Below are 26,230 nucleotides of genomic sequence, written 5' to 3' on the forward strand. Positions count from 1 at the left end.
TAAGGGAGAGGCCCCTGGGATATTAGAATGTGACATCTGTCATGGGAGAGTTTTGTCAACTATTTTGCATGTAGGGAAGCAACTGCCCCCCTCCCAAAAAAAACCCCAAACCCCTGTTTGTTCTGCACAGCACATCTTGAAGGGTGATTTTATACAAAGGATATATGGTCTCTCTAAACACACCAATGGGACTCAGAGCTGAATGACAAGAGGAAGTGTTTTCTCCATCTTAGAGCAGGTGGGGAGACTGTTCACCCGCGTCTCAGAGGCTGGTGGGCGCGGGGGACGGCCAGGGGTGGTCCCAAACCTGAAGTCCCCGCGGTTGTTGGCAACGCGCTCAGCAGGGCAATAGGAAGCCGAGGTCTCCAGCACCACGATCTCCACCTTCTTGCTGGCGTTTCCCTGGACCGTGGACACGGAGCACTCCCATTCGCCTGAGGCCCACACGCCGATGTGAGACAGGGTCAGCTCGCTGCGGGCGGGCGGGCAGGCGGGCGAGGGCTGGCTGGAGGCGCTCCTGGCGGCCAAGCCACCCTCCCCGAGCGCCCGGGTGCCGGGCTCATTTCTTTCTTTTTTTTCTATTGAGGCATGCAAGATCTTAGTTCCCCCACCAGAGATGGAACCTGGTCTCCCGGCAGTGGACCACGGAAGTTCCCCAGGCTCTGAGTCACGGGTACAGGCTCATACTCTTTAACGCTGGCCTTACAATAGTGTCTTTCTGGGCTTCAATCTCCCAACCCTCATCAGGGAGGTAATAAAACCTCTCTTGCAAGTCGTTTGCAGAGAGCAAGTCCAACAATATAGGTGAGACCCTCTGTATCATTGTAAAGGCACTGAAGAAATGTCAATCAGTTTTTTTTCTGTCAGGCAATCTGTAGGGCTTCCCAGGTGGCTCAGTGGTAGAGAATCCACTTGCCAATGCAGGAGACTCTGATTTGATCCCTGGGTTGGGAAGGTCCCCTGGAGAAGGAAATGGTAACCCACTCCAGTATTCTTGTCCAGGAAATCCCATGGACAGAGGAGCCTGGTGGCTACAGTCCATGGGGTTGCAGAAGAGTTGGACACGACTTAGTGAGTAAGACAACAATTCAATTTGTATCCCTCACGCAGACCATTTCTGACTTAGTTCTGGATCTGCATAAACACGCCCACAGATATGCCCAGGAGCAGACCAGCTCCCGTCGGGGAGAGAAGGGGCTGGGCTGAGAAGGGGCTGCGGGGCCTGTACCTGGTGATGAAGGTGCAGTCGTGGACCAGGCTGTCGGCCAGCAGGACGCCCGCCTGCTCGTCGCCCTCCACGGGCGCCCGGTTGTGGTACCAGCGGATGCGGGTGTCATTGCCCAGGTAGCTGGCCGAGCACTGGAAGGGCAGCCGGTCCCCCTGGAAGACCACTTGGCGGAGGGACGGGATGAGGTGGTGTGTGTGTAGCTCCAGGGCCCCCTCTGCGGGCGGGGACACCGGGAGTGAGCCTGAGTGCCAGGTGAGGACCAGGCCCCTCTGTCTGGAGCCCACCCTAGTTCAGAAGGAGGGGGCTGGAGCGTCTCCAGAGATTAAAGCAGAGGAGAGGAACAGGCGGGTTTTGAACGAGTAAAAGTGCTGCTTTCCACAGCATGCTTTGTCACCCCACAGTAGGATCAGATGAAAAACACAAATCAAGCAGCGCTCCCCAAGGAAGTTTAGAAAATTGGATGGAGGACGGGTCCCCAGTGGGGTCTAAGAGAGAGGGCGCCCTGGAGACCAAGCCCACCGCCTCAGGAGCCTCGGGGGCTCAGCTCTGCTCACCGCAGCGCAGTTGGGCCTCCTGGAGGCTGGCCAGGGCCTGGGCGTGCAGGGCGCTGGGGTAGGCACAGAGCGTGCGCTCTGACAGCTGCAGGGAGCGGTTGCGGGCCCAGGGAAGCAGCCAGCGCAGGTGGCAGTTGCAGGTGAGAAACTCAGTGCCGAAGTCCCTGCAGAGGGTGGAGGGACCCAGGGTAGAGCAGAGGGGTTCCCTGGGTTCCTGGGGTGGGGATGGAGCCCCAGGGAGAGACTGAGGCTGGAGAGGGCAAACTCCGCATGCATGCGTGCGTGTGCCCTGCGGTGGCCTGTGGCAGTCACTGAACACGGTAGGGCTTTGCCCAGCCCATCGTCCGCCCCACCTCCTCAGAAGGCTGGCCATGTGGTCGCAGTGTTTATGTGTCCCCCTCCTGGCTGAGGAAGGAAGCAGGGGCCTGGGGAAAGGATACTCACACCACCTTAAGGGCTGGCAGCTCATCAAAGACCCCAGGCTGCAGGCTGGAGAAGATGTTTCCAGATATGTTTCTGCAGGGGAACAGGGAGACGGGATCTTAAGTTCTCCCTGGGCTGGGGGTGAGCCGTGAGAATGCAGGGCCCGTGAGAATGCAGGGCCTGTGAGGGTCTGGGGAGCCTTCCCTCGACTCCCCACCTTCCCCGCCCCGCACTCACAGCCGGAGAAGCCTGGAGAGACCCTGGAAGGTCCCGGAGGTGAGACAGCCAATCCGGTTGTTGGAGAGGTCCCTGGAGAGACACGCAGACCCTCAGCACGTCAGCCACGTGGCAGCACACGGGTCCACGCGTGAGGGACACACATGTGAGGCCGGGGCTTGTGTGGGGAGCCGAGAAAAAGGGGATGGGGTTGGGGCGTGAAGTGTCTGCCTCCCCACCCCGTATGCGTGGTGAAGAGGGATGGTGGGTGACTGGGATCCACAGGACCTCCTCCAGGGATGCAGGGCCTGGCGGGGGCGGTCAGGACACGCCACTCACAAGCGCTTCAGCTCCCCCAGACCCAGGAAGGCGCCGGGCTGCACCGTGCTGATGACGTTGTTTCTCAGGTCCCTGTGGGAGACAAGCGGGGGCCCTGACACCTTGCCCACTGGGTGGGCAGCTCCTGCCCTAGTCGGGGCCGGGGTCTCCATTTGCCTCTAAATCCCTGTTCCCGGCTGCATGAAGGACCTGGCCCCTCAGATGGGTGCCCGCGGCCTCCCTAACTCCCTGGTCAGAGCGGCGCAGAGAGGGTGCAGAAGGGCCTCAGATGGACGGACAGACGGACGGATGGACGGACGGACAAACGAGGTGGTGAACCCGGTGGCAATGGGAGGGGAGGGCCCCGACCCTGGAGTCAGGAGGCCCCAGCTCCCACGAGCTGCCCCGAGTTGCTCCATCTCTCAGGGCTGCTGTCGCATCGTTTGAAAACGGGCGTGACCGTCCTCTGTGGACTGCGTGCCATGCTCAGTCCCCCAGTCGTGTCCGAATCTCTGTGACCCTACGGACTGTAGCCCGCCAGGCTCCTCCTCCGACCGCAGGGATTTGCCACACAAAGGTACAGTCTCCTCAAGCCTGGCTGGGGGCAGGTATTCTGGATTTAATCCTGTGGCCCTCTCCTCCTGGCAGGTGAGGAAGAGTCCCAGGCTGGCTGGCAGCTGCGGGATGCTGCCTGCTATCCATCACCCGGCCGCACCCCTCAGCCCTCAGACGGGGAAGCTGAGGTCACGGGGGCCACTGGCCACCTGCCAGGTCTCAGAGTGCCCAGTGCAGACAGAAGGCGGCAGGGCAAGTGTCACCTCAGGCTGGCCTCCAGCAGGTCACAGACTGGACAGAAGGAAAGATGGTGACCGTGCCCCAGGCTCCCCAGGGCCAAGGGGCACCCCCCAGGAGGAGTGACCTGCAGGGTGGCCGAGTGTGTGGCTCAGACTCAACCGCATGGCCAGAGTGTCACCCTCCCTCCCCTCTGCCACGTCCCAAAGGGGTGGCAGAGACTGAAGAGACCGTCCCTGGGGACCAGCCAGTGCCCACCTGGCCCCAGCACCCCCACCAGACGCAGCAGCCCTCTGGGACCACCAAGGTGAGGGCCAGGCCCCCGGCTTGCGTCAGCGCCCCATCCTCTATGCGGTCACAGCAGCGGGAGAGGGGCCGGCCAGACCAGCTCCTCACCCACACTCCCCGAGGCCCACCTGGGTCTTTCCTGAACCAAACCAGCTCAGGGCTCACAGAGACCCCACCAGGAGGCCTCACTGCCCACTGGGAGGGGGCTGCAGGCTCTCCACTCTGCTTCCTGCTCTCTAGCATCCTCTCAGGCCCCCCGGAGCACCCAGGAGAGAGGCGAGCGTGGCTGGGGGTGGGGGGTGTGGTGGTGTTCCTGGAGTAACCCACCTAGCTTGGCCGGTGGGGCCAACCTGCTTTCCAAGGCCCGGCCACCCCCAGCCCCAGCCCCAGGAAGGGACTCTTGGCTCTGTAGGCCAAAGCCTCGGGGCACCTCTGGATTCTGGGCAGGAGGGGGTTAACTGAGCCAGCTCTCTGCTGGGGGAGAGGAAATGGGTGTCCAGGATGGGGAGGTGCCTTCCCACCAGGGGGCCTGTTTTCACTCGGGCGACCCAGCTGGGGACAAAAACACCCAGAGAGAGACAGAGAGACAGAGAAATGGAGACAGGCAATCACAGAGAGACAGAGACATAAGCAGAGGAGACAGACAGGCAGACACACAGAGAGAAATGGAGCACGGCCCCTGCCCAGCCCTGCCCCTGGCCCGGGGTCCTCACACCGCAGCACCCTCTCCCACCAAGGACCTGGCCTCCGTAACCCTGCGCCCCTTGAGAAAGAAGAGGAAGCCACCAGAAGGGCTGCGTCCCACGGGGTGACTTCCACCCCCAGGGTGCAGGCAGGGAATGTGCGAGAACACGCAGCGCCCAGAAGGCTCCTGCAGGGTGGAGTCTGGAGATGGGGACGGCCCCCACCCCAGCTGCCCTTCCTGCCCGCTCCCCGCCCCACTTGCTGCCCAGAGCCCCACCCACACAGCCCCCGCCTCCGATGCGGCTCCGGCCTGTGCCCCCTGGCCCCTCTGGGGGTCTGGCCGTTCTCAGGGCTCTGCCTCCCACCCCGTGCAGGGGAAACACATTCCTCATTGTGTCACTTCCCTTCATGGGCTGCCAAGGGGCCCGGGCCGCAGCCCCCCGCCCCTTCCCTCTCTGCTCCCTGTGTTTATTCTCATTTCCTCCCCGCCCCCCCCAAGAACCCCCACCCAGCTGCCCCAGTGATGCTCCACAGATGGGAGCAAGGCAGGCGGCTTGGGCCCAGCCCCTTCCTGCCCCGGGTTTCCTGCAGCCCCCGCTGGCCACCAGGGCCTTTGGAGAGGGGAGCTTCCAGTGAGTGTCTGCGGTTCTGACCCCTACTCACACCCGCAGAGCAGCTTCTGGGGTGGGCAAGGCAGCCCTTGGATGGAGTGCCCTCAGAGTTGGCCCAATCTACCAGTCCCCGGTCCTCTCCAGGGGTGGCTCCCTGCATTGAATTGATAGCCCGATGGGGACTACCCCCACCCCACCCCCAGCAGCTCAGGTCTCCTGGTCCCCAAGGTGGGGACAAAGCTCTGGGGCTGTACCCTCCCGAGTGGTAGGAGGAGATGCTCACATAGAACTTGGGTATTTCCGTGGGCCTCTGAGGCCCCTACCGGTTGGTTGGTGGTTCAGCACCTTCCTGGCTGAGCAGAATCCTTTTCTGAGTATCTGCTGCGGGCTATGGAGTCCCGCCCCAGGAGAATGCACTACCCCCCAGTACAATGCACCTGATTTCAGAGGCTCGTGGAACCCAGGTTACAAAACCTTGCTCTGGTCTTTCTCATCTGATCCCTTCATCTCTTAGGTGAGGTCACAAGGACGCAAAGAGGCGTCCATGATGTGCGTCCTTCTGTAATCTCCCGCCCCCACCCCCCCACCCCCGCCAACCTGTCTGCTTCCACAGGGCCCTCCCTGGTCTTGGAACCTGGAGAAAAGGCAGCTTATGCGTGGAACCTCCCTCCCTACCCCCACCACGCCTAACCCAGACCAGGCTCCCCGATTCCAGACATATCCCTCTCCCGTATCTGTGCCCACATGTAGGAGCAGGATCTTCCTATGGCAGAAGTTGGGGGGCAGGGGACTCCTGGGAGCAAATCTCACCCTATGCCCTTCTTGGGGAAAAGGAGCTCAAGGAGCTGAGTGTGTAAGACTGTAGCACAAGCAATAAGACAGCAGATCGACTGATAGGCTGGACTTGAAAATTTTAAACCTTTGCTCTTGAAAGAATATCACCCAAGAAAGGGCAACCCATGGGATGAGAGAAAATATTTGCAAATCATATGTCTGATAAGGGACTTTTGTCTAGATTATATAAAGAACTCTTACAACTCAATGATAAAAAGACAAAGAGTCCAGCTGAAAAAAATGAGCAAGGGATGTGAACAGGCTTTTCTTCAAAGAGGTTAAACCAGTACCAATGAATGTATGAAGAGGTGCTCAACACCATTAGGGAAATACTTGTCCACTAAGATGGTTATAATTTAAAAAACAGAGGCTGGAATCCTTATGTTATTGACGGGAGCGTAAAATGGCGCAGCCACTTTGGAAAACAGCTTGGCAGTTAGAGCTACCATTGTTTGTTATTGTTTTTTTGTTCAGATGCTAGGTTGTGTCTGACTCTTGTGCAACCCCAGGGACTGGAACCTACCAGACTCCTCTGTCCATGGGATTTCCCAGGCCAGAATACTGGAGTGGGTTGCATTTCCTTCTCCAGGGGATCTTCCCGACCCAGGGACTGAACCTGTGTCTTCTGCATTAACAGGCGAATTCTTGACCACTGAGCCACCAGGGAAGCCCTACATGACGCAGCAATTCCACTCCTTGGTACACATCGAAGAGAAGTGAACATACACGCACACAGAACATACACAGGAATATTCATGGCAGCACTATTCATAAGCCCCCAAGTGGAAACACCCCAAATGTCTATCAACTTATGAAGGAAGAAATAAAATATGGTATCTTCATACAATGGAATAGTATTTGGCCATAAAAAAGAATGACGTAGAGACTTCCCTCATGGTCCAGGGGTTAAGAACCTGTCGGCCAATGCACGGGACACAGGTTCAATCCTTGGTCAGGGAACGAAAATCCCACACACCGTGGGTTAACTAAGCCCACGCACCACAACAAAGATCCAGTGTGCCACAACTAAAACACAATGCAGCCAAAAACAATAACAAAAGAAATAAACATGAAAGAATGAGGCGCTAATACACGCTACATGGATGAACCTGGAAAACACTATGCTTCATGAAAGAATGAAGTTACCAGAGACCACATACAGTGTGAGCCTCTGTAGATTGCCAGGCAAATCTATAGAAAGTAACTTAGTAGGTACTTGTTGTTGCTGTTTGAGTCACTAAGTCATGTCCGACTCTTATTGTGACCCCGTGGGCTGTAGCCCTCCAGGCTCCTCTGTCCATGGGATTTCCCAGGCAAGGATACTGGAGTGGGTTGCCATTCCCTTCTCCAGGGGATCTTCCCAACCCAGGGATCGAACCTGAGAGTCTCCTGCATTGCAGGAGGATTCTTTACCACTGAGCCACCTGGGAAGCCCAGTTTTTGCTCAGGGCTGGGAAATACAGAGGGTGGAGGATGCAGGGAGTGATTGCTAAGGATTCAAGGTTGCTTTAGGGGATGATGAAAATGTTCTAAAATTAGATTATGATGATGAATGCACAGCTGTAAGTGTACTCAAAACCACTGGATCCTACCCTTTAAACGGGTGAACTTTATAGTACGTAAATTAGGTCTCACTAAACTATTGAGTGTGTGAGCTTGTATGACAGTATGTATTTGAGTGTGTGTGTGTATGTGTGAGTGTGTACCCACACTCGGGCAGGGTGGGGCAGCACGAAGCTGGCTCCCTCTGGCCCCCACAGACCTCCCTGCTTGTGGGTTTGAAAACCAAATTATAGGTTTGGAGGCCGCAGAGCAGCTCCCTTGGGCCCTCCAGGACTTTCAGGGTTCCTTAGAAAGTGGGGGGGGAAGGGCTGGCTGCGGAGTGGGCACGACACCCCCGCAGGTACAGAGGTTGTCCAGGGGAGGCGGGCGGGGAAAGGGAGAGGTCTTGGGGGCCAGGAGGAAAACCCAGACGATCCGAGGCTCCTTCCCACCCGCATGCCCCGGGCCCCTCTTGTCTCTGACCTCATCCAATAGGTATTTACGGAGCACATACCCCGTGCCAGGCCTTGGGCCTACAGCAGCGAGCAGGAGGGCTGTCCCCGGACCCATTAGCCTCCCTGCCCGGGCCCTCGGGCAGCCTCTGCGCCGCGTTGCTCTCCGGCGCGGGCCGGGAGGGCAGTGGGTGGGTGGCGGGGGTACGCCAGAGCCCGGCCCCGGCCCCGGCCCCGCCCACAGATTAATGGAAACCACCTGGCGGGGGAGCCTCAGCCCCCCGCCCGCCCCCCGCCGTTCCCGTGAGCATCGGCGTCTAATGAGAGCCCCAGCGCCGCCGCATACCAGCCCCCGGGGCTCATTAATCTAATCAGGCAACGACAAATCATCCCGGGCCTCGGCTCCAGGCTCCCACCCCGGGCCCTCGGCTCCAGGCGTGCTCAGGCCACTGGGGGCGTGCGCGCGTCCACGCGGACCCACACGCAGGCCCGCACGCCCAGTCCGGGGCGCCCTCGGCCTTCACCACCCCCTCGGGGGGCTGTCTGCCCCGTGGCCCGCTTGGGTCTGCGGGGAAAGTCCGGGGGCCGGGTCCCTGCTGAACGCACGGAGATACGCGGGACCCGATCGCCGGGTCCTTTCCGCGCAGACACTTAGTCTCCACCACCGCCTGTTCCGGGCTGGGGGCTGCGGATGAATCAAGCGATCAGGGGCGGCTGGAGTGACATCTTGCCACTTAGAGCTCTTCTGAGGAGCAGGGGACCGCCTGTACCGAGAGCCCGAAGTGTCCCCCTCCTGTCTTCCTGGGTGAGAGCCTCTTACCCCGTTGATCGCCCATCAGGGAGCCGCGCCTTGCCCTTTGAGCCAGGTGAGAAGCCTGCGGCTTACACAGGCACCCGGAAGTTGAAGGACAAAGGGGCATTTCCATCCCAGCCTCTTTTCACTCCAGGGCCAAGTCCTGTGCCCTTTCATCACCCGTCCCATCACCCACAGGTCTTTCCCCTGGACAACAGGCTAGTCCACGCTAAGGGGTGGTGGGCCACGGGGCTCAGAGGCAGGGCGTCACAAGTCTGGGCTCTTCAGTCACAGGCCTGGACTATCCTTGAGCCCTGCCAGGCTATTTCAGGTTCTCCTGTCCAGCCTGCCTAGCTGATAAGGTGTGTCTCCCCACCCCACCCCACCCCACCCTACCCCTCCCTGGGCCACGGGTCCACCCACGGGATCATCTCAGGCATATTCCCTTGGAGTGCCCTTTCTGTGTCCCCTCCCTTAACCTTGGGGCTCTGCACTGCAAAACAGGGGCCCCTTACACCCCACCCATCTGCAGAGGCCAGAGGGGCACTCGGCACGGATAGGCAGTTCTGGCACTTTCTGGAGCAGCCCAGACTGTGTTACCAGGCGGGCCGATAACTCCCACGGGACTTGCTGCCCGGCCCGTGGGATGTGAAGCTGCCACTGGCTCCACCGAGGCAGCCTGGACGGCCCAGTCCGAGAGGACAGAGAGATCAGTGTTTCCTGGCACCAACTGCACGCCAGGCCACGGCGTCTCATTCGCGATGAATAGGCCCACAGTGTAGGGGTCATCTGGTCCGCTGGTTCCCAACCCCGACGGGCGTGAGAATCGCCTGCCTACCTTGTCAGCGATTCCCAGGCCCTTGCTGACCTGATCATTAGCATCTCCAGGACCAGAGCCCAGGGCCTCTCTCCACCTCTGGGGAGCGACTGGGATGATCAGTTTATGTGTCAGACTACAGCCGCGGTCCCTAACCCCGGGGCCACAGACTGGTACCGATGTGTGGCCCATAGGAGCCAGGCTGCACAGGAGGAGGTGAGCGGCAGGTGAGAAACGGGGGCTCCATCTGTGTTTACGGCTGCGCTCCATCACCTGCATCACCGCCTGAGCTCCGCCTCCTCTCGGATCAGCGGTGGCAGGCTTAGATTCTCATAGGAGCACGAACCCTCACCCTAAAATCAAGGCGGAATATCCTGAGATTGCCACTACATAGAAGTACAGTGCACAATAAATGTTATTCACTTGAATCATCCAGAAACCACCCCGCGCCCTGTCCGTGGAAAGTTTGTCTTCCACAAAACTGGTACCCAAAGAAGTTGGGGACCACTGGACTATAGCACCCACTGACTTAATCGGTGACTAATCTAGGTGCTGCTGGGGAGGTATCTTGAAGATGTGGTTTTAATATCTACCGATGAATCTATCAGTTGACTTTAAATAAAGGAGATGACTTTGCTAACATGGGTGGGCCTCGTCCAACCATTTGAAGGTCCTGAGAGTAAAAACCGAGGTTTTCCAGAGAAGTTCTGCCTTCAGACTGCAGCATCCATTCCTGTCTGACTCTCCACCCTGCTGACCGGTCCTACAGATTTTGGATTTGCCAGCTCCCACAATTCATACTACAGTCCATGGGATCACAAAGAGTCAGACACAGCTGGGCACATGCACACACACACACACACACAATTACATGAGCCATTTTCTTAAAATAAATTTCTTTATGTTGTTGTTTAGTCACTAAGTTGTGTCCAACTCTGAGACCCCACGGACTGTAGCCCGCCAGGCTTCTCTGTCCGTGGGATTTTCCCAGGAAGAATACTGGAGTGAGTTGCCATTTCCTTCTCCAGGGTCTCTTCCTGACCCAGGAATCGAATCCACTTTGACAGAAGTCTCCTGCATTAGCAGGTGGATAAAGAAATAATTTCTTAGAATTCCCTGGCAGTCCAGTGGTTAGGACTTGGCACTTTTACTACCATGGGGCTGAGTTCAATCCCTGGTCAGGGAGCTAAGATCTAGAAAGCTTTGCTGTGCAGCTAAAAAATGTAACTACTAACTAAATGTATCTGTGCAGGCTCAGACATGTCTGACTCTTTGCAATTTCATGGACTGCAGCCCGCCAGGCTCCTCTGTCCATGGAATTTTTCAGGCAAGAATACTGGAGTGGGTTGCCAGTTCTTTCTCCAGGGAGTCTTCGCAATCCAGGAATTGAGCCTGTGGCTTTTGCATCTCCTACATTGGCAGGTGAATTCTTTACCACTAGTGCCACCTGGGAAGCCCAGCTGACTGACTAATTTCTTTGCCTGTTTACATAAGGATACACATCCATCTCCTCCTAGCGCTGTCTCTGGGCAGAGGCTGACTGATACAGTGGTGGTGCTCAGCCAGGCTCGAGGCTCTGGGCTCCTCCAGCCCCACACTGCCTCTCCATCCCGGGCAAGTGCGGGCGCCTGCTGAACCCAGCACCCCTTCTGCTTCCCCTCCTCTGAAAGCCCAGATGGCTGTGTCACTGGGCTTTTTGATATTTTTTCCTTCTCCTGCAACACCGTGGGTATCGCCCACCCCCCAAGGATCATAGAGTTTGAAATCCAGAAGGCGCTTTACAAACCTCCCTGTCTCTCCACTTTTAACCAACGAGCAAACCTAAGGCTCCATCTGACCCCACCTCGCACCACTCCCCCGTCATGTTGCCCTCTTTCGGCGCCTCGAGCTTACCAGACAGACTGGACCCCAGGGCCTTCCCACCTGCTGCTGCCTCTGCCTCCAGACGGCGACCTGTCGGTCAGCTTCCTCCCTGCCGGGGGCTCGGGCTCCATCACCTCCAGCAAGGCCTTAACCTCACTACATCAAATAGCGCCTCCACTCCAGTGCTTTCTGCCCCTCTTCCCTGCTTGTCGTTTTTCTCTGCAGCATTCATGGTGTCCTGATCTATTGTTCAGTTCTTGGCTGTTTTCTGGGTCCTGTCTGTGGCAGGTGAGTTCCATGGGGCAGGCACCTGGCCTGCTGTGTTTACTCTTGATGCCCAGCGTGCAGCCTGGCACACGGAGGGGGCTCAAGAAACAACTCGAGAGCAGATTCCTAACAGGGCAGGAGCATTTAGTCAGTACTCCCAACTCCTGTCCCACTGTTCTCTGCCTGCCTCCATGGTTTGACAGGCGCCCCTGGTGGCTCAAATGGTAAAGATTCTGCCTGCAGTGCGGGAGACCTGGGTTTGATCCCTGTGTCGGGAATATCCCCTGGAGAAGGAAATCCACTCCAGTATTCTTGCCTGGAGAATCCCCTGGACGGAGGAGCCTGGTGGGCTACAGTCCATGGGGTCGCAAAGAGTCAGACACGACTGAGCGACTTCACTTTTTCACCATGGTTTGAATGCACCTGCAGTGCAGTGATCCAGGTCCCCGTGGGTACTGTAGGTTTGCATGGGGTGGGAGTGGGGGGAGAGGGCCATCTTCTCATCTTCATCAGAAAATCTCCCCTCCTGGGATTGAAGGATGACCTGGCAGACCCAGCATGTCTGGGGCTGACGAGGCAAGACGGTAAAGTTGGAAGGATGTCCTAGAGGCTTCCAGAGGCTTCTGCCGTTAGTCTTTCTCCAAAAGATCCCTGGAGGGAGCATCTGGTTTCTGGCAATTCAGCCCTCTAAGACCTGGGCTGAGTGCAGGAATTATAGCTCTCGAGTGCTTAGCTGCTCCTGGGAGAGAAAATCTTTCCCTTTTTGTTGGTACCTAACGAGTGTTTTTTTTTTCACTTTTATACAAAGGTTTTTTTTTTTAATTAATAAAACGTTTTGTTAAAAAAAATAGTCTGTGTGAAAAAATAACTATAAAATGCAAATTTGTTATCTTTTAGTTGCTAAGTCATATCCAACTCTTTGATACTCCCATGGACTCTACCCTGCCAAGCTCTTCTGTCCATGAGATTTCCCAGGCAAGAACAGGGGAGTGGGTTTCCATCTCCACGAGTGTTTTTTTAATTTATTTTTAATTTTTGGCTGCATCAGTTGGCATGCAGGATCTTACTTCCCTGATCAGGGATCAAATCCATGCCCCCTGCAGTGGACGCTCTGTGTCTCAACCACTGGACTGCCAGGCAAGTCCCTAATGAGTCTTTTAAAAAGGAGTTTGGTGGCGGCCCTTCCTCCCTGTTGGAGCAGATGGTCAGAAGGACTGGTCATGGCTGTGTGTGTTCATGGCCAGCATCCCGGGACCCCTCCCAACTCCAAGATGCCCGGATCACATGGAACATGCTCTGCCTTGCCACCCCCACAAACCCAGCCAGGCCACCAAGCTTTCCTGGAGCCCCAGGGGGACTGGGAGAGGGGCTTGCCCTTCTCCTGGGAAGTGGGCTTCATAGAGGCAACCTCATGAGATTGTTGTTCCGGTTAAAGATGTCACGGAGACCCTTGAACTTTCTAGCCTTCCCTGATCCCTCCTTTGGACTTCACAGAAACCCCAACCTGCTTCATTTTTCTATATATGGCATGGTCTGTGGTTTCACGAGACGGTAATCTCTTTGGCTCTTTGAGAGCAGGCGTCCGCCTTATCCTTGAGTAGCCTCCATCACTCTGATCTAAGCTTTTTAGGCAAAATGGTACTGGAGGGGACAGGGCCCTGCTGGAGGCCTTGGGAATGCCCAGTGGGTGGGAGCAGAGATGGAAGACGGCGGCGGGGGGCTTGGAGGTGGGGGAGCTAGAGAGGGTCCGGCTCCAGTGGGGACAGGAGACCCAGGTGTCCCGTGGAAAAGAGGACCCAAAGCTGTTGTCCAGGCCATGGATCGGAAGCTGCCAGCTGAACAGGTAACTGAGAGAGGGCTCAATTCAGTCCTCTCCTTTGGCACGGTCTTTGCCCATGATGGAGGCAGGTCCCCGACTCGGGGAAGGAGCTTCTCTCGGGCTAGCGGGATCTTTGCCAACCGAAGGTCCCACCTCCACCTCCAGCCCCACAGGGCAGCTGATGCAACAGTAATCAGGGTGGTGGGGGACCAGGGAGCGGGAGAATTGGATGTGACCCGCTGTCCCCCACCTTGGCCAGGACTCTGGCCCCTGGGAGCTTTGTTTATTGCTTGTGTTTAGGGAAGCAGGAAAGAGGCCCCAGTCACACTAAACCCTCCCTCTGCCTGGTCTGCTGGGCCCCCAGCTGGGAGGGGGCGGTGGCTTCTGGCCAGTTAAGGGGCTCGGCCCTCGGAGCTAATTGCTCATTAAAGAGCGTTAATGAGCTTCCCACAGCCCCACCCCTGCCTGGACCAGGGAGGTGTCCCCAGGCCTCTCTGCTGTCTCCGGGGAGGGAGCGGGTCTCTCTTTCCCAGACCAGACCCTCCGCCCTCCACTTGGTGGTCAAGTCCGACTCTGGGCCCGCTCCGCCAGCAGGTTCTGGGTCGTGGCACCCCTCAGCAGTTAGCACCCCTCATACTCCCCGGCCCACCCTGCCCAAGAACTTACAATTTCTCCAGCAGGGCCAGTCCCAGGAAGGCTCCACTCCGGAGGCCGGTGATCTTGTTGTTGCTCAAGAGCCTGGAGGACCGGAGAGAACACAGATGGGAGAATAACACTTGCCTTCTGTGTAAGTGGCGCCCCCTGAAGTTGTGCAAGGAGCAACCTCACCCTGGGCTCCAGGAGACCACGGGGAGGAGCTAGCCAACAGCTCGGGCAGAATATAGTCAGCCCACTGAGCCCTAGCTCGGACCTGTCAACCTGCCCGGGATCCCACAGCCTGGATCTGACTTGGGCTCTATATAAGCAGGCACGCCACCCTGTTTCCACTTGGGAATCACAGGGCCAAGCCCACAGCCTCCCTTTCTCCCCCGCCCCGATAGCTCTGTCTTGCTCGAGGTGTCAGCCTTGACCTGAGGCCAGTGATGGAGAGAAAGTTCTAGTAAGCAGAACAAGAAGCCCAGTAGGTGTGGGGGCAAGTGGAAGGGATTGCCCTTCCTTGAGGTCTCCATCACTCTGGGAGCTGAGGGCCTCACCAGAAGGGGACCCCTCCTTACCTGACCTCAAAGGCCCCCAACTCAGAGGAACAGAGTGCCTGTGCATCCCTAAGCCTGTCTACAACCTTGACCAGAAACTGATGGAGCCCTGGGCCCCCCCAGGGAGCCCAAGCCTCAGGCTCTGCCTCTGAGTCTTCGTTTATTTATTTGTTTGTACTGGCGGGAGGCGGAAAGGGGGCCCCAAGCTCCTAACAGAACCCACTCTGCCCACCCAGTCAGTCATTCTCTGCCAGGCTCCCCGCTGGGAGGAGAGAGATTCAGACCAGCCAAAGGGCTCATCCCTTGAGTTAATTGCTTATTAAAAAGCTTTAATGAGGGACTTCCCTGGTGGTCCGGAGTTTAAGACTCACGCTTCCACTATAGGGGGCGTGGGTTCGATCCCTGGTCGGGGAACTAAGATCCTACATGCCATGTGAGACCAAAAAAAGAAAAAAGGCTTTAATGATTCTCTCAGCCCAAGCTCTTGCAAAGGGTTTCCCATCTTTGCTCTGAGCAGCGGAGAGCAGACCTGGGAGGACCAGAGGGGCAGGCCTCTGGCCTGCTCTCCAGTGGGCAGCCTCCGGGCTGGACAGTAAGAGAGAGGGCAGGGGGCAGGGACTGGGCATGAGAGGGGCTGTTGGAGCTCTGCGCAATGGAGCTCTGCGCAAAGCCTCCTGGAAGTGGGTGGGTGCACACACCAGCCTGACAGTGAGAGGACCCCAGATATCTGCCCTACTCCAAGTTCAAGGGGCACGTGGAGGACAGACTGGATGGAGGCACGGGTGGGACGGGCTTTGTGGGTCAAGGGAAAGAGGTGGACAGCTCATCTCTTTCCCCGCTTTCTCCGCTCTGCAGAGAGGCCCCTCCTCCCCTGCTGGACCCCACCTCACTGTCTCTCCACTGTGTCATCCACAGTGACCGTGTGGATGGGTTCTGGGGAAGTGCTGTGCTTCCAAAGTGCTTCACACACACACACACACACACACACACCCCTTGATATTTCAAAAAGCACATCACAGTGGTCATCATATGAATGCTTAGAACTTTCTTGAACCCCTTTATTCTCATTTTATGCGTTTTGCTCTTGTTTCAGTTACCAAGTCATGTCTGACTCTTTGCGATTCCACGGACTGTAGCCCACCAGGCTCCTCTGTCCATGGGATTTCCCAGGCAAGAATACTGGAGTGGGTTGCCATTTCCTCCTCCAGGTGATCTTCCCGAGGACGGTTTTATTTCCCATTAACTATGGTGGCTGATTGTAAATAATATTGTCAGCTCTTACAGCTCTAAGGGTCTGGTGGGGCTGGGTCACCCCCTTGGCAGTGACAGGCTCCTGATGGTGTGAGTTTTAAATCCAAACCTGCCCCTTGTCATCTGCACCTCATTTCTTCATATAGACTCAGGGCCTGAGGCTCAGAGGCTGCATTAACTGTCAAAAAAGGCGGGCGGACCCCTCAGTATCCTCTTGTGGGGGAGAGATCCTGAAATACCAGGAGGAAGGGTGAGAAAGGGCATCTGTTCCAGCCTCCCCCACCCCAAGGTCTCTCCAGGGCTGACTCCTGCCTGGGTCTTGGGAGGAAGACAGATTAGGAAGCTGATAGGGGGTCCAGAAGAGCTCCCTCCTGGCTCCTGCCCACTCTGAAGCAGGCTCTGTGGGCCGGGGAGGAGAAGGCACAGTGGAGTGGGAGTGGGGAAGGCTGCAGCCCACACGGCTGGCTGGGCCAGCCCAGTGCAAACTCCCAGCCCGGAAGGTCTTGAAATGAGATTTTTTTTTTTTTCTCCTGTTTTCGAGAACATGCTCTCCCGATCCCCTACCCTCTAAGCCACTCACAGAAGTGGGGACCCCAGGCCAACATCACTGCATCTTCCCCCTCCAACGGACCTCCTCTTGCCACATCTCCAGTTCTTGGAAAGACGTCACTGATACCATTATGGTTTAGCCCCCAAGTACCCAAAACTGGATCTTTTGGTCTTAACAACCTAGATCGGGCTGAGAAGATTTTATTTCCGTCTCAGAGTGTGGGGACTGAAATAACGGTGCCTGCGGGTTCAGTTCTTTGGAGGTGCCCCTTGTGTGTCTGGCCAGGAATTTGGGACCGCATTTGGGAGAGGAAGGAAGCTGGCAGTCACAAGGCTGCTCATGGGGGTAAATGAAACACACACACACACAAACACACACAGAACCTCATCCATTAGGAAGCAAAATGTTCCCACCACACTCATCTCCCATGGGAGGCAAACAGGCAGGGTGGCCCCAAGCTTCTGTCCAGAGTTGCAGACACGGTGCAGTCTTGACCCCTTCTTCCTAATACCCTCAGCCACCCCGCTCTCCCAACAGCCTCAGCAGCAGCAGCCTTCCCAGCCCCAGCACAGGGTGCCCATCAGGTGGGTTTTCTTCCCAACCATGCCACTTGCCTCTCTGGCTGGCCCAGCCCAGCATCCTCAACATCTTCCTCCCTCCCCTGTCCCTGACTACCACCAAGGGTCACATTTTCACAGGAAGGGGAGCCAGTCCCTGGAGGCCCCTGTTCTCTACCCCAGAATCTGAAACCCGGCCAAGGAGAGGGGACACATGGCGTCCATTCCAGAACCGTCTGCGCTCGGGTCCTATTTTAGGGAAGAGGAGCAAGCAGCGTTACTGCTAATGAGGCTGGAGACCACAGGAGCGAGTGGCTGGCGTCGGTTGGGGCCCTGTGGCCTCTGGGCAGCCGCAAGAACTCGCCAGATTCCAGCCTGACGTCCAAGATGACCCTTGTAGGGGTCCCGCAGGCCCTGCTCAGTGGGGCGTGGGGCCAGTTCATGCCTGCACTGAAGGGGTCTCACACGTGCAGGAAGAGTCACACGTGTCACCCTCCCAGCCCCCACCTGACCCAGCACACACACACATGCCAGGGCCCCACGCTCTCCAGGAATCCTGAGCCTGGAATGCAGGCTGCTGCCAGGGTCCTCTGAGCTGGGAGGGCCCCGTCGCCAACACCTGCTGCTGGCACCTTGGCCGTATCTTTGGGAGACCGTCAGCACGGGGAGCAGGGTGGTCTGCTTGCTGACGCAAGAAGGACCCCAGGCTCATAACCATCAATGTGAGACCGTTCTCCCACCTCCCCTAACTCCCCTCCCGTGAGTACAGTACCCAGGGCCTTGGAGCATTTCCAGGCCCACAAGGGCATCTGAAAACTTAAAAAAAAAAAAATCACCACTGAATATAAATGCTACAAATGTCAATTAATGAAGGTTTAACTACAGAACTACCAAATGTTGTATTATGCCAGTTAGCAATCATCGTTCAGTTTCATGAAGGATGTGGGTACAGTTTAGCATGACTGATGGGACAATGGGGCCTCCAAACATGAGACTGCCTCTGGCCCATGGGCCCAGCTCTGACACACATCTTAGCCTAAAGGCTGTGCCCATGTCCACTGAGCCTGACTGCAGGGCACAGAAATACTGGAGAGGACACACAGCACTCCCAGACCTCCTGCCAGCCTTCCTTTGGCCGGAAGACTGTCCGGTCAGCCCCGAACACCTACTGGTTAGGAGGTCACCCAGGTGGGGCCTCTTCTCCCCAGGCTTTAGAGGGCCATGTCCTGAGACAGCCTCTGACCTCAGCCTTGAAGCTGAGCTGTCCAGGCAAGGCCTGAGGTCAAGGTCAAGAGGGAAAATTGTCTTGCAATAGCTCCTACACACAAGGCCTTCCCGCGGTCCTCTCCTCTAACCTGCCCTCTCTGCAAGGGCACTGCATCTTGGTGGTCAGCAGGCAGAAACCAAGAAATTGGAGAAGGCGAACCTACAAGTGTTCATGGTGGGTAGTTGATATGTGTTGATGGGGATTTGGGAGCCCCCAGCACTGGAATTCGGAGAAGGCAATGGCAAGCCACTCCAGTACTCTTGCCTAGAAAATCCCATGGACGGAGGAGCCTGGTAGGCTGCAGTCCATGGGGTCGCTACAAGTCAGACATGACTGAGCGACTTCACTTTCACTTTTCAGTTTCACACATTGGAGAAGGAAATGGCAACCCACTCCAGTGTTCTTGCCTGGAGAATCCCAGGGACGGGGGAGCCTGGTGGGCTGCCGTCTATGGGGTCGCACAGAGTCGGACACGACTGAAGTGACTTAGCAGTAGCAGTAGCAGCACTGGAATTGAGTCTGCTGTAAGCATTCACCCCTGGGCGTCCACTCACTCATTATTCAATCCTACATGAACACCTACTGTGTGCTGGGCCCTGGGGAATACACCAGCACTGCAAACAAAAATGAGACCCGGTGTCTACCATTTCCCACTCAGGGAAGGTGGAAGGTGTGTCAAATAGGGTGGACTATTTGTGTAGCTGTGTCCACCCGGTTTCAGGAAGCTGGGAACTTACTCCCAGTCACACTTCCTGCAGACCTGGCCTAAAATTTCACCACTGGGGACTCAAGCTTTTAGGCAAAGAAAGTGGGGTTTTTTAAAAATATAAATAAACCTGAAAGGATCTGTTATCAATCTTTTACACCTAAGCATAAATTAGTCCTTTAATCCTTCCACTCAAGAGATTTTCCTTGGGAACTTGGAGGCTCCACTTCTGTCCTGCTTTGTGAGCCTGTATCCAGCCCCCACCATGAGACTGCAAGGCTCCTGAGGGCAGAGAACAGCTTTCTATGGCCTCCTGGCACTGGAGGCCAGACACACAGCACCCGCAACTGGTGGACTGGGTGGGTGTCTGGTGGGGTAGAGCTCCAGGGGAAGTGGGGGTGGTCCATGAACCCCCAGGTTTCCCAAGTCAGGAGGCAGTTTTCTCTTTGCCGCCACTTCCCCACCAAGCGTTCTGTGCATTGATGTTGCACAGTGGTCCCCTAAGTACACGTGTATCAGTGTGGGTGGGCGCCCCTCTTCCTGGATCACTATCCACGTAGAGGAAGCGGATTGGTTATCTCCCTGCCCGCTCCCCAGGGAGGACGGCTCTGATTGGTCAGTGTGGGAACGAAGGGTTGACCAGGAGCTGGAGTCAAGGGATCTGGCTGCGAGTTGGGTGACCTTGGGCAGGTCAGCCGAAATCGGGGTGCCTTCTTAGGAAAAGAAGAGGCTGGACTGGAAACGTCCACTCCTGAGTGTGACGGCTTTTCCCACCCTGAGTCTCCTGAAGTCTAGAGTTTCTGCTCCAACACACAGCTCCCAGCAGGCGAAGCGCCCTGGGGGCGGGGGGCGGAGCGGGAGGGAGGGAAGCAGGAGGTGGGGGCTCTCGACCTCCTCTTTGCTTTCCAGCTGGGAGGCGTCTGGGCCCTCGAGCTCAGGCTGGAACTCCCTCCCGGCCTGCTCCCTCCAGCCGGTTCCCTGCTCCTCCGTGACAGACTGTCCCCTGCCCCTCACCTGGCCCCATCCATCTTGCACACCCCGGCTCCCCCAGCCGGCCTCTCCCCACTCCCAGGGCTGGAAAGCGGGGTCCTGGGAGGCTGCCGGGCTACACTCCGAAGTGTCTCTGCTCCCCCACCCCCATCACCCAGTCCTAAAAGCAAAGGAATGTTCTGGAGTTTGGGAAGGATGGGGGCCCCCCGGAGGAGGAGGAGGGAGGAAGGGGAGGAGGCAGCTTTGTCCTGTCAGTGTCTGAGCTCTAAATAGAACAGAGCGGCTGGGCTGGGGGAATGAAAATAAACAGCCCCTCTGAACAGCCCCGTCTTAGCAGTCAACCGGATTTTCCTTCTGGTGCCCCAGCCCAGGGCCATTTCCCTCCCCTCCGCTCCTCTGCTCTCTGTCTGGGCCCCTGGAGGCCAAGGCTCTACCTCGGGCGGGGCAGAGGGGTGTGGGGGGGAAGTGAAGGGGGTTCTCAGTCCAGGCTGTGTGACCTTGGGGAACTCGCCTCCCTTCTCTGGGCTTTGGGGATGACATGCTTGCTGGAATGGAAGGATGGAGATCAACTCAGAGGTGGCTGGAACTTTTTCTCCTTACGGAGAGTTCTTACCCCAATGACTCCCATGTGGCATAAACTTAGGAACACTCGCTCCCTTTAAACACATGACCCCAAATTTAAGGGTCAATTTATGGTGAGGTTCAAATTACACTGGTTTGCCTGTGCCTTTGGGGGAAATTCTCAGACTCACCAGGACTAAGGATTGCATCCCAGTCACCTCCACACTCCCGGAAAGCCCAGCCCAGAGGGGTGAGCCGTAGTAGCAAAAACAGACTTCCTTGGGGGGTCAGGAGTGGCTGTGTTCTTGCATGGGTTCTGAATAATTCTGCAAATAACCCATTCTGGGTCCTGGCCCCACTGGGGATGAATAGGGGTTGAATTTTAGGTCCACTGTCTCGGGTGCAAGCAGGACTCAACCCAGTGAAGCATGGAGGGCTCTGCTGTCTGCCTACGGCTTCTGAGATGAGACCCTGGGCCCTGCGCCTATGGGCTGGGTTCCTAACACCTCCAGGAAGGGCTGATGAATCCTGGAACCTGGGCTCTGGTGGCCTCCAGCAACACCAGGAGGTGGTCAGGGGAGAGTCAGGGAGGCACGTGGATTTCTTCTGGGCTCCTCAAGCAGGGGGTCCCAGAGCCCCCCTGAGGGGAGAGTGTGCTGGAGTCCCGGGCCTCTTCCCTCCTTTCCTTCCTTCCCTCCTTTCTCCTCACTCTCTCCCCTCCCCCTCCCCTCCCGCACAAAAGCTCTCTGTACACAGCCACTTCCTCTGGCTGCTGTCTCTGAGCCCAGGCCTTATGAGAACCATATGGGGACAGAGGGTGGAAGGGAAGGGGGTGGGGAGGCGCGTAGGCCCGCCCCTCCAGCCAGCAGCTCTCCCCTCCCCTCAGGGTTCCTTGCAGGCCGTTGGCACACTTTGCCCCCAGCTCCCCCTAACTGGACCCCATGGCTGGGGCGAGGGGCACTGAAGGGAGGGCACAAGGCGGGGCAGGGGTGGGGGGAGGCCTGGGAAGGGGCCTCCCTCCCCCATGGTACTCTGAAGACCACCAGACTCACAGCAAAGGGCCCTAGCCACCGCCAGGCACATCTGCAGGGCCTAAGCTTCTTCTCTCCTGTGGGGGCAGCCTATGTGGTGGGCAACCCCCAGACTGAGTGGATGAGGGTTCGTCCACTGTCCCATGCCTGCCTCCCATCCCCACCCAGCCTTGGAATGTTCCCAGGTCAAAGGGGCCTGGGTCCTGCTGGGAGGGAACCAGGTTTTCTAAATCAGCCTTTGTGTCCATTGGCTCCCAAGTCCAGCCAGGTGAACACTGACTCTCACCTGAAAGGAACACGAGGGGAACACCACCAGCAATCCTGACGCTGGCATCAGCCAGCTAAGCTATGCGGCTCTGGGCAAGACGTGGCCTTCTCCCCATCTGGCCTCAGTTTGCTCAGCTGTCAGATGTTCATGTAGGGGCTGGACCCACTGGTCTCTAAGGCCCTTTTCGGCCCAGGGGGCCCAGAAACTTATGACACTGCCCGGTATCCTCTGAGGGTCTGCTCAGAGATCCTGGGAGGTCCTCAGGGGTGATTTTCTTCTAGAGTTACCCATTATCAGTCTCTTCGTGGAATCCCTGAATATCCCCTCTCCACTCTCCCCATCTCTGTAACTCCCAGAGCCCAGAATCTGAGGGCAGGCCCATCAGCAGCTGCCCAGGGGTGAGCAGGGGGCTCACAGTGGTCTGTGGCTCCATCCCCTGCCTGTGATAAGCCACTCCCCACCAAAAGCACTTACCCCTCAAGGGAGGCACGGAAAGGCTCCTGCTTTGGGCTGGAGGGTGGGGGGGAGGGGTGGCGGGGACATGCCCACAGCTGCCCCCTGGACCAGCTGTGAGACTAGGGGGTGGGGTGGCCAGACGGATCAGGAAGAAAGCCAAGAGTTCTACTTTCCTGGAAAAACTGCAAATGAAAATCCATTAGAGGAAAGGAAAAAAAAAGCCAAGGGTGGAGAGAGGGGCCTGCAAAACAGAAGGCGGGACTGCAGATAACAGGGTGGGGGCGGAAGGGTTTTCCCGGAGGTGAGCGGTTCTGTTGACAGGGTTGCCCCTGATCAGCCTGGAGGCTGGCTGCAGACGGGTACCTTATCTAGCACTTTCTCTGCCTGGAGAGCCTGCCAGGCTTCCCAAGGTGGAGGCCTGACTTTCCCCCTGCCCGCACAGGACCCACATGGGCAGGGCGGTGTGTGCAGGGGACTGAGAGCTGGCGGCCCATTCTGGAGGAAAACGGGAGGAGAGAGGGGAAAGCTATAATGCAAAGGCTACTGGCCTGAGTCCATTGTTTGCCTTAGGTCATGGGCAGAAAGGGGAAAGGAGATATTTGGGGAAAAAAAAAATAATCGAGGGAGACGTTTGGGAGGGTGTGAAGGTTTCCGTGCTCTCCGCCTCCATTTGCTGCCAGACTGGAGTGGCTGAAGCCCCTTCCCAGCCCTTCTTCACTCGAGATGGATGCTGGCTAGGGATGGGTTTACTGGGGGGGGGGGGTGCGGGGAACTGAGCCCCTAGAAGAGAATCCGTGCCCAGATTCTGCTGGAGAATGTGCGCTATTTTCCTTTAGAAGCCAGCTTGGGGGACGGGTTGCAGTCTGGATCTGGATTATGTGGAGTCCGTGGGGTGGTCTCTGAAGCAAATGTCTGTGGCTGGGACTAGTCTCGCCCTGGGGCGGGCTGACGGGCCAGCAGGCTCTCAGGGGCTGCTCCAGCTTGGCCTGCCCTGTCCGTTGTCCCTGCGGAGATGTCTAACCAGGCTGAAGGGTGGGGGACTGTTCTCTGGAAGGTATCTTAGGCCAGGTAGGTCAGTGGCCTGGGACAAAAGGGGGACAGCCCTTCCTCTGGGGATGGTTAAGGATGGGAATGTGAGCTAGGGGTCCTGTTGTCTTTTCACCCAGAGTCTCTCTTGCTGAGAAAGTATCTTCTCACCCCACTCTGTCTCCTTGGAGTGGCATCCATGAGAATTAGCTGTGGCTGGAAAGCATTAGTTGCCAAATCATTCTAAGATGTACTGCAAAACCACCTTTAATGTTTTTCCCCTTCTTTCTGCCCTCAGTACGTTAGGATGCCCTAACCTCAGCACATGTGTGTGAGCAGGGCTGAAAGATCCAGGGCGCGCGCGCACACACACACACACACACACAGCCCTCTCGGAGCTCAATTCTCATCGCCCAGCAGGGACTCACTCAGACACACTGGCCCAACCATTCCACACAGCAAGCATTTTTCTCCTTCAGAACTGAGTGGGCTGGGGTATGCCCAGGCCTGTCTGGACACTTCCACACCAGTGGACTCTCAGGGGGACGGGAATCAGCTGCCACAGCTGTCTTCCCAGGCCACGGCCCTATCCCCTGAGCGGCGGGAACCCAGGAGAGAGCAGAGGGACTCGGCTTCCACCCCGCTAATACACACAGGCACACACCCACCCCAGGCTGGGGAGAATGCAGGCCAGGCGGCCAGCGTCAGAGGCTGACCAGTCGTGTCCTGTCAGGAAGCGCACAGCCTCTGAACTCACCCAACCAGAGTCGTTACTGTATTGTTCTGGACACAATCGGATAGACCCTGAGCCAGCTCCAACTCCGGGGCTAGGGGTGGTGGGGAAACGGTCGCCACCGGGGTCAAGAGGACCGGGAAGGGGAAGCGGCTTGGAGGCTGGGTCTAGGACGGGACAGGAAGGGGCCGCCGCCAGGGCCGGACCCCCACTCCACGGCGTGCGTGGAGCTCGGAGCACGTGGTCCGCGCAGGAAATCGCTGCGGTGGGGAGCGGTCGCTAATTCTCCTGTGGGCTGCCGGGATCTCGGACCCTCATTGGGGAGGCTGGGGCTCGGGTTGTGGCGCAGCGGGCAGAGCCGGTTGCCAGTGAAGGCTTAATAAGGCCCGGGCTGAGAAGGGAACGACGGGATGACCGAGGGAGGTTGGGAGGCAGCCTCCTTCCCCTCCGCCAGGTTTCTTTCTCTGCAATCTTTGCGCGAAGAAGTCAATCGAGAAACGGCCAAAGTTCGTCTTCACATCCGAGGAGGGAGGGAGGAGGAAGGGATGCAGGACTAGGAACACAGGTCAATTCACGGACGCGCGCGGTGGGACAGGGGCCCAAGAGGAATCGGGACGCTGGGGGGTCTCGTTCACATCAGAAGCGCCTGCACCCCAAGGATAGACATTTTCCCGAACCCACCTTCCTGCCTGAGCTAGAGAGAGATGGGCTGCAAGCGGGGCTGGCAGGCTCCGGGGTCGGATGGGGCGCCCCCATCTGGAGGATCCAGGCCCGCGGGGTGAACCCGGGAAACTCCCCTAGTGCCGCCAGGGACGCGTCCGCGGTGCTGACGACCACAGCCACCTAACTGGGCCGCGGGCGTCGATCTCCGCTGAGCCCTTCCTCCCATCCCACCCACCTCGGGTCCCCGAAGTCCGCGACACCAGCCCCGGCTAGGAAGCCAAGGGGTCTGGGCGTCCCGCCAGCGCGCGTTCCCCTTCACCTGTACAGGTGAGTGGGCGCCCCGCGGTGCCTCTCTTTGGGGCGCATCCGTCCCCAGTGCTCCTTCCTCCCTCCTTCCACGCCTGGAGCCCTAATCTTTCCCCTGCTTCTCCCAAGCCTCCCTTCTCGGCTTCTGGACTCAGGCCCGAAGTCTCTGAAGTGGTGGCATCGTCTCTGTCCCCCATTCCCCACCCCTCCCGTCTGGTCTCCTGTCGCGCCCTCGTCGGGGCCCGGCCGGGCCGAGTAGGGTACTCACAGGGTAACGGTGCTGTTCGGCAGAAGGCCGGGATCGGGAGGCTCCGGGAGGTCCCCGCCGCCGCACACCACCCTCCTGCGCGCCGGGTTGGGGGCGCCGCCGCTGAGTCCCTTGGGCCGTTCCCCCGAGCACTTGCAGCTGCGGATGGGGACCGGGCAGCCGGGCGCGCCCCGAGTCTCGGGCGTCAAAAGCAGCAGCCACGGCAGCAGCAGCGGCAGCAGCAGGCGCGCGGGCGCCCCCCGCATCCTGCGTCCCGCGGCGCCCATCAGCCCATCGCCCCGCGGGGACCCACAGCGCCAGGGCCCGTCTGCGCGCCGGCCGGAGGGATCCGGGCGGGCGGGAGGCGTGCTCAGCGGGGGCCCGGGGCGCCCGAGGGCGGGGCGGGGGGCCCTGGGCGGAGGCGAGCCCCGGGGTCCCCGCCGCCGCGTCCCGGGGGCATGTCCGGCGAGCGCCCCGGCGGGGAGGACGCGGGCGCGGCTGTCAGCGCGGCGCTGGCGGCCCCCGGCGGCGCGGCCCGACTCTCGGCGCCGTGCGCCCGGGCCGGATGAGGCCGGGCCCCTCCGCGTCGCCTCCTCGCTCTGCGCCGGGCTGGGACCTAGCGGATCGCGCCGGGCTCCTGCCGCCGCCGCCGCCGCCGCCGCCGCCGCCGCTCCGTGCCATGGATGGAGGCAGCTCGGCGCGGCGCCGCTGCCGCCGCCTCCAGCCCCCGCCCGCCCTCTGGAGAGGGCGCCCTCCCCTCGCCAGCTCGTCCGTCCGCGAGGCCCTAGCGCCTCCCGATGCGCGGCCAGGCCGCTGCCCTCCCCCGAGTCGCAGCCGGCCCGCCGGCCGGAGGCCCCGCGCGTCCCCGGTGCCCGCCCTGACCCTGGACGTCTCCCGGCCGCCCCTCTCCCACAACCGCTAGCA

The 26,230-nt window shown here is 58.5% G+C and overlaps 1 protein-coding gene across 2 annotated transcripts in view; it reads right to left on the reverse strand.

The window, feature by feature from the left end:
• The window catches only part of ADGRA2 (adhesion G protein-coupled receptor A2), a 35,476-nt gene extending 9,447 nt beyond the window's left edge, over positions 1-26,029 (reverse strand). The window contains exons 1-8 of one of the 2 annotated variants that reach the window (XM_055416588.2): positions 25,328-26,029; positions 14,168-14,239; positions 2,761-2,832; positions 2,443-2,514; positions 2,227-2,298; positions 1,783-1,946; positions 1,229-1,442; positions 308-472 (exon numbers count right to left, since the gene is read on the reverse strand). In XM_055416588.2, the coding sequence (XP_055272563.1) occupies positions 308-472; positions 1,229-1,442; positions 1,783-1,946; positions 2,227-2,298; positions 2,443-2,514; positions 2,761-2,832; positions 14,168-14,239; positions 25,328-25,593 (1,097 nt within the window). In that variant the 5' untranslated portion in view covers positions 25,594-26,029. Of the gene's footprint in view, positions 1-307; positions 473-1,228; positions 1,443-1,782; positions 1,947-2,226; positions 2,299-2,442; positions 2,515-2,760; positions 2,833-14,167; positions 14,240-25,327 lie in introns of those variants that run through there. The other variant, XM_088832523.1, reaches the window with a different exon arrangement.
• Between the last annotated feature and the right edge of the window lie 201 nt (positions 26,030-26,230).

Source organism: Moschus berezovskii, chromosome 26 (genome assembly GCF_049115385.1).
Source record: "Moschus berezovskii isolate FMDL1 chromosome 26, NW_MosBer_1.0, whole genome shotgun sequence".
Lineage (NCBI taxonomy): Eukaryota > Metazoa > Chordata > Mammalia > Artiodactyla > Moschidae > Moschus > Moschus berezovskii.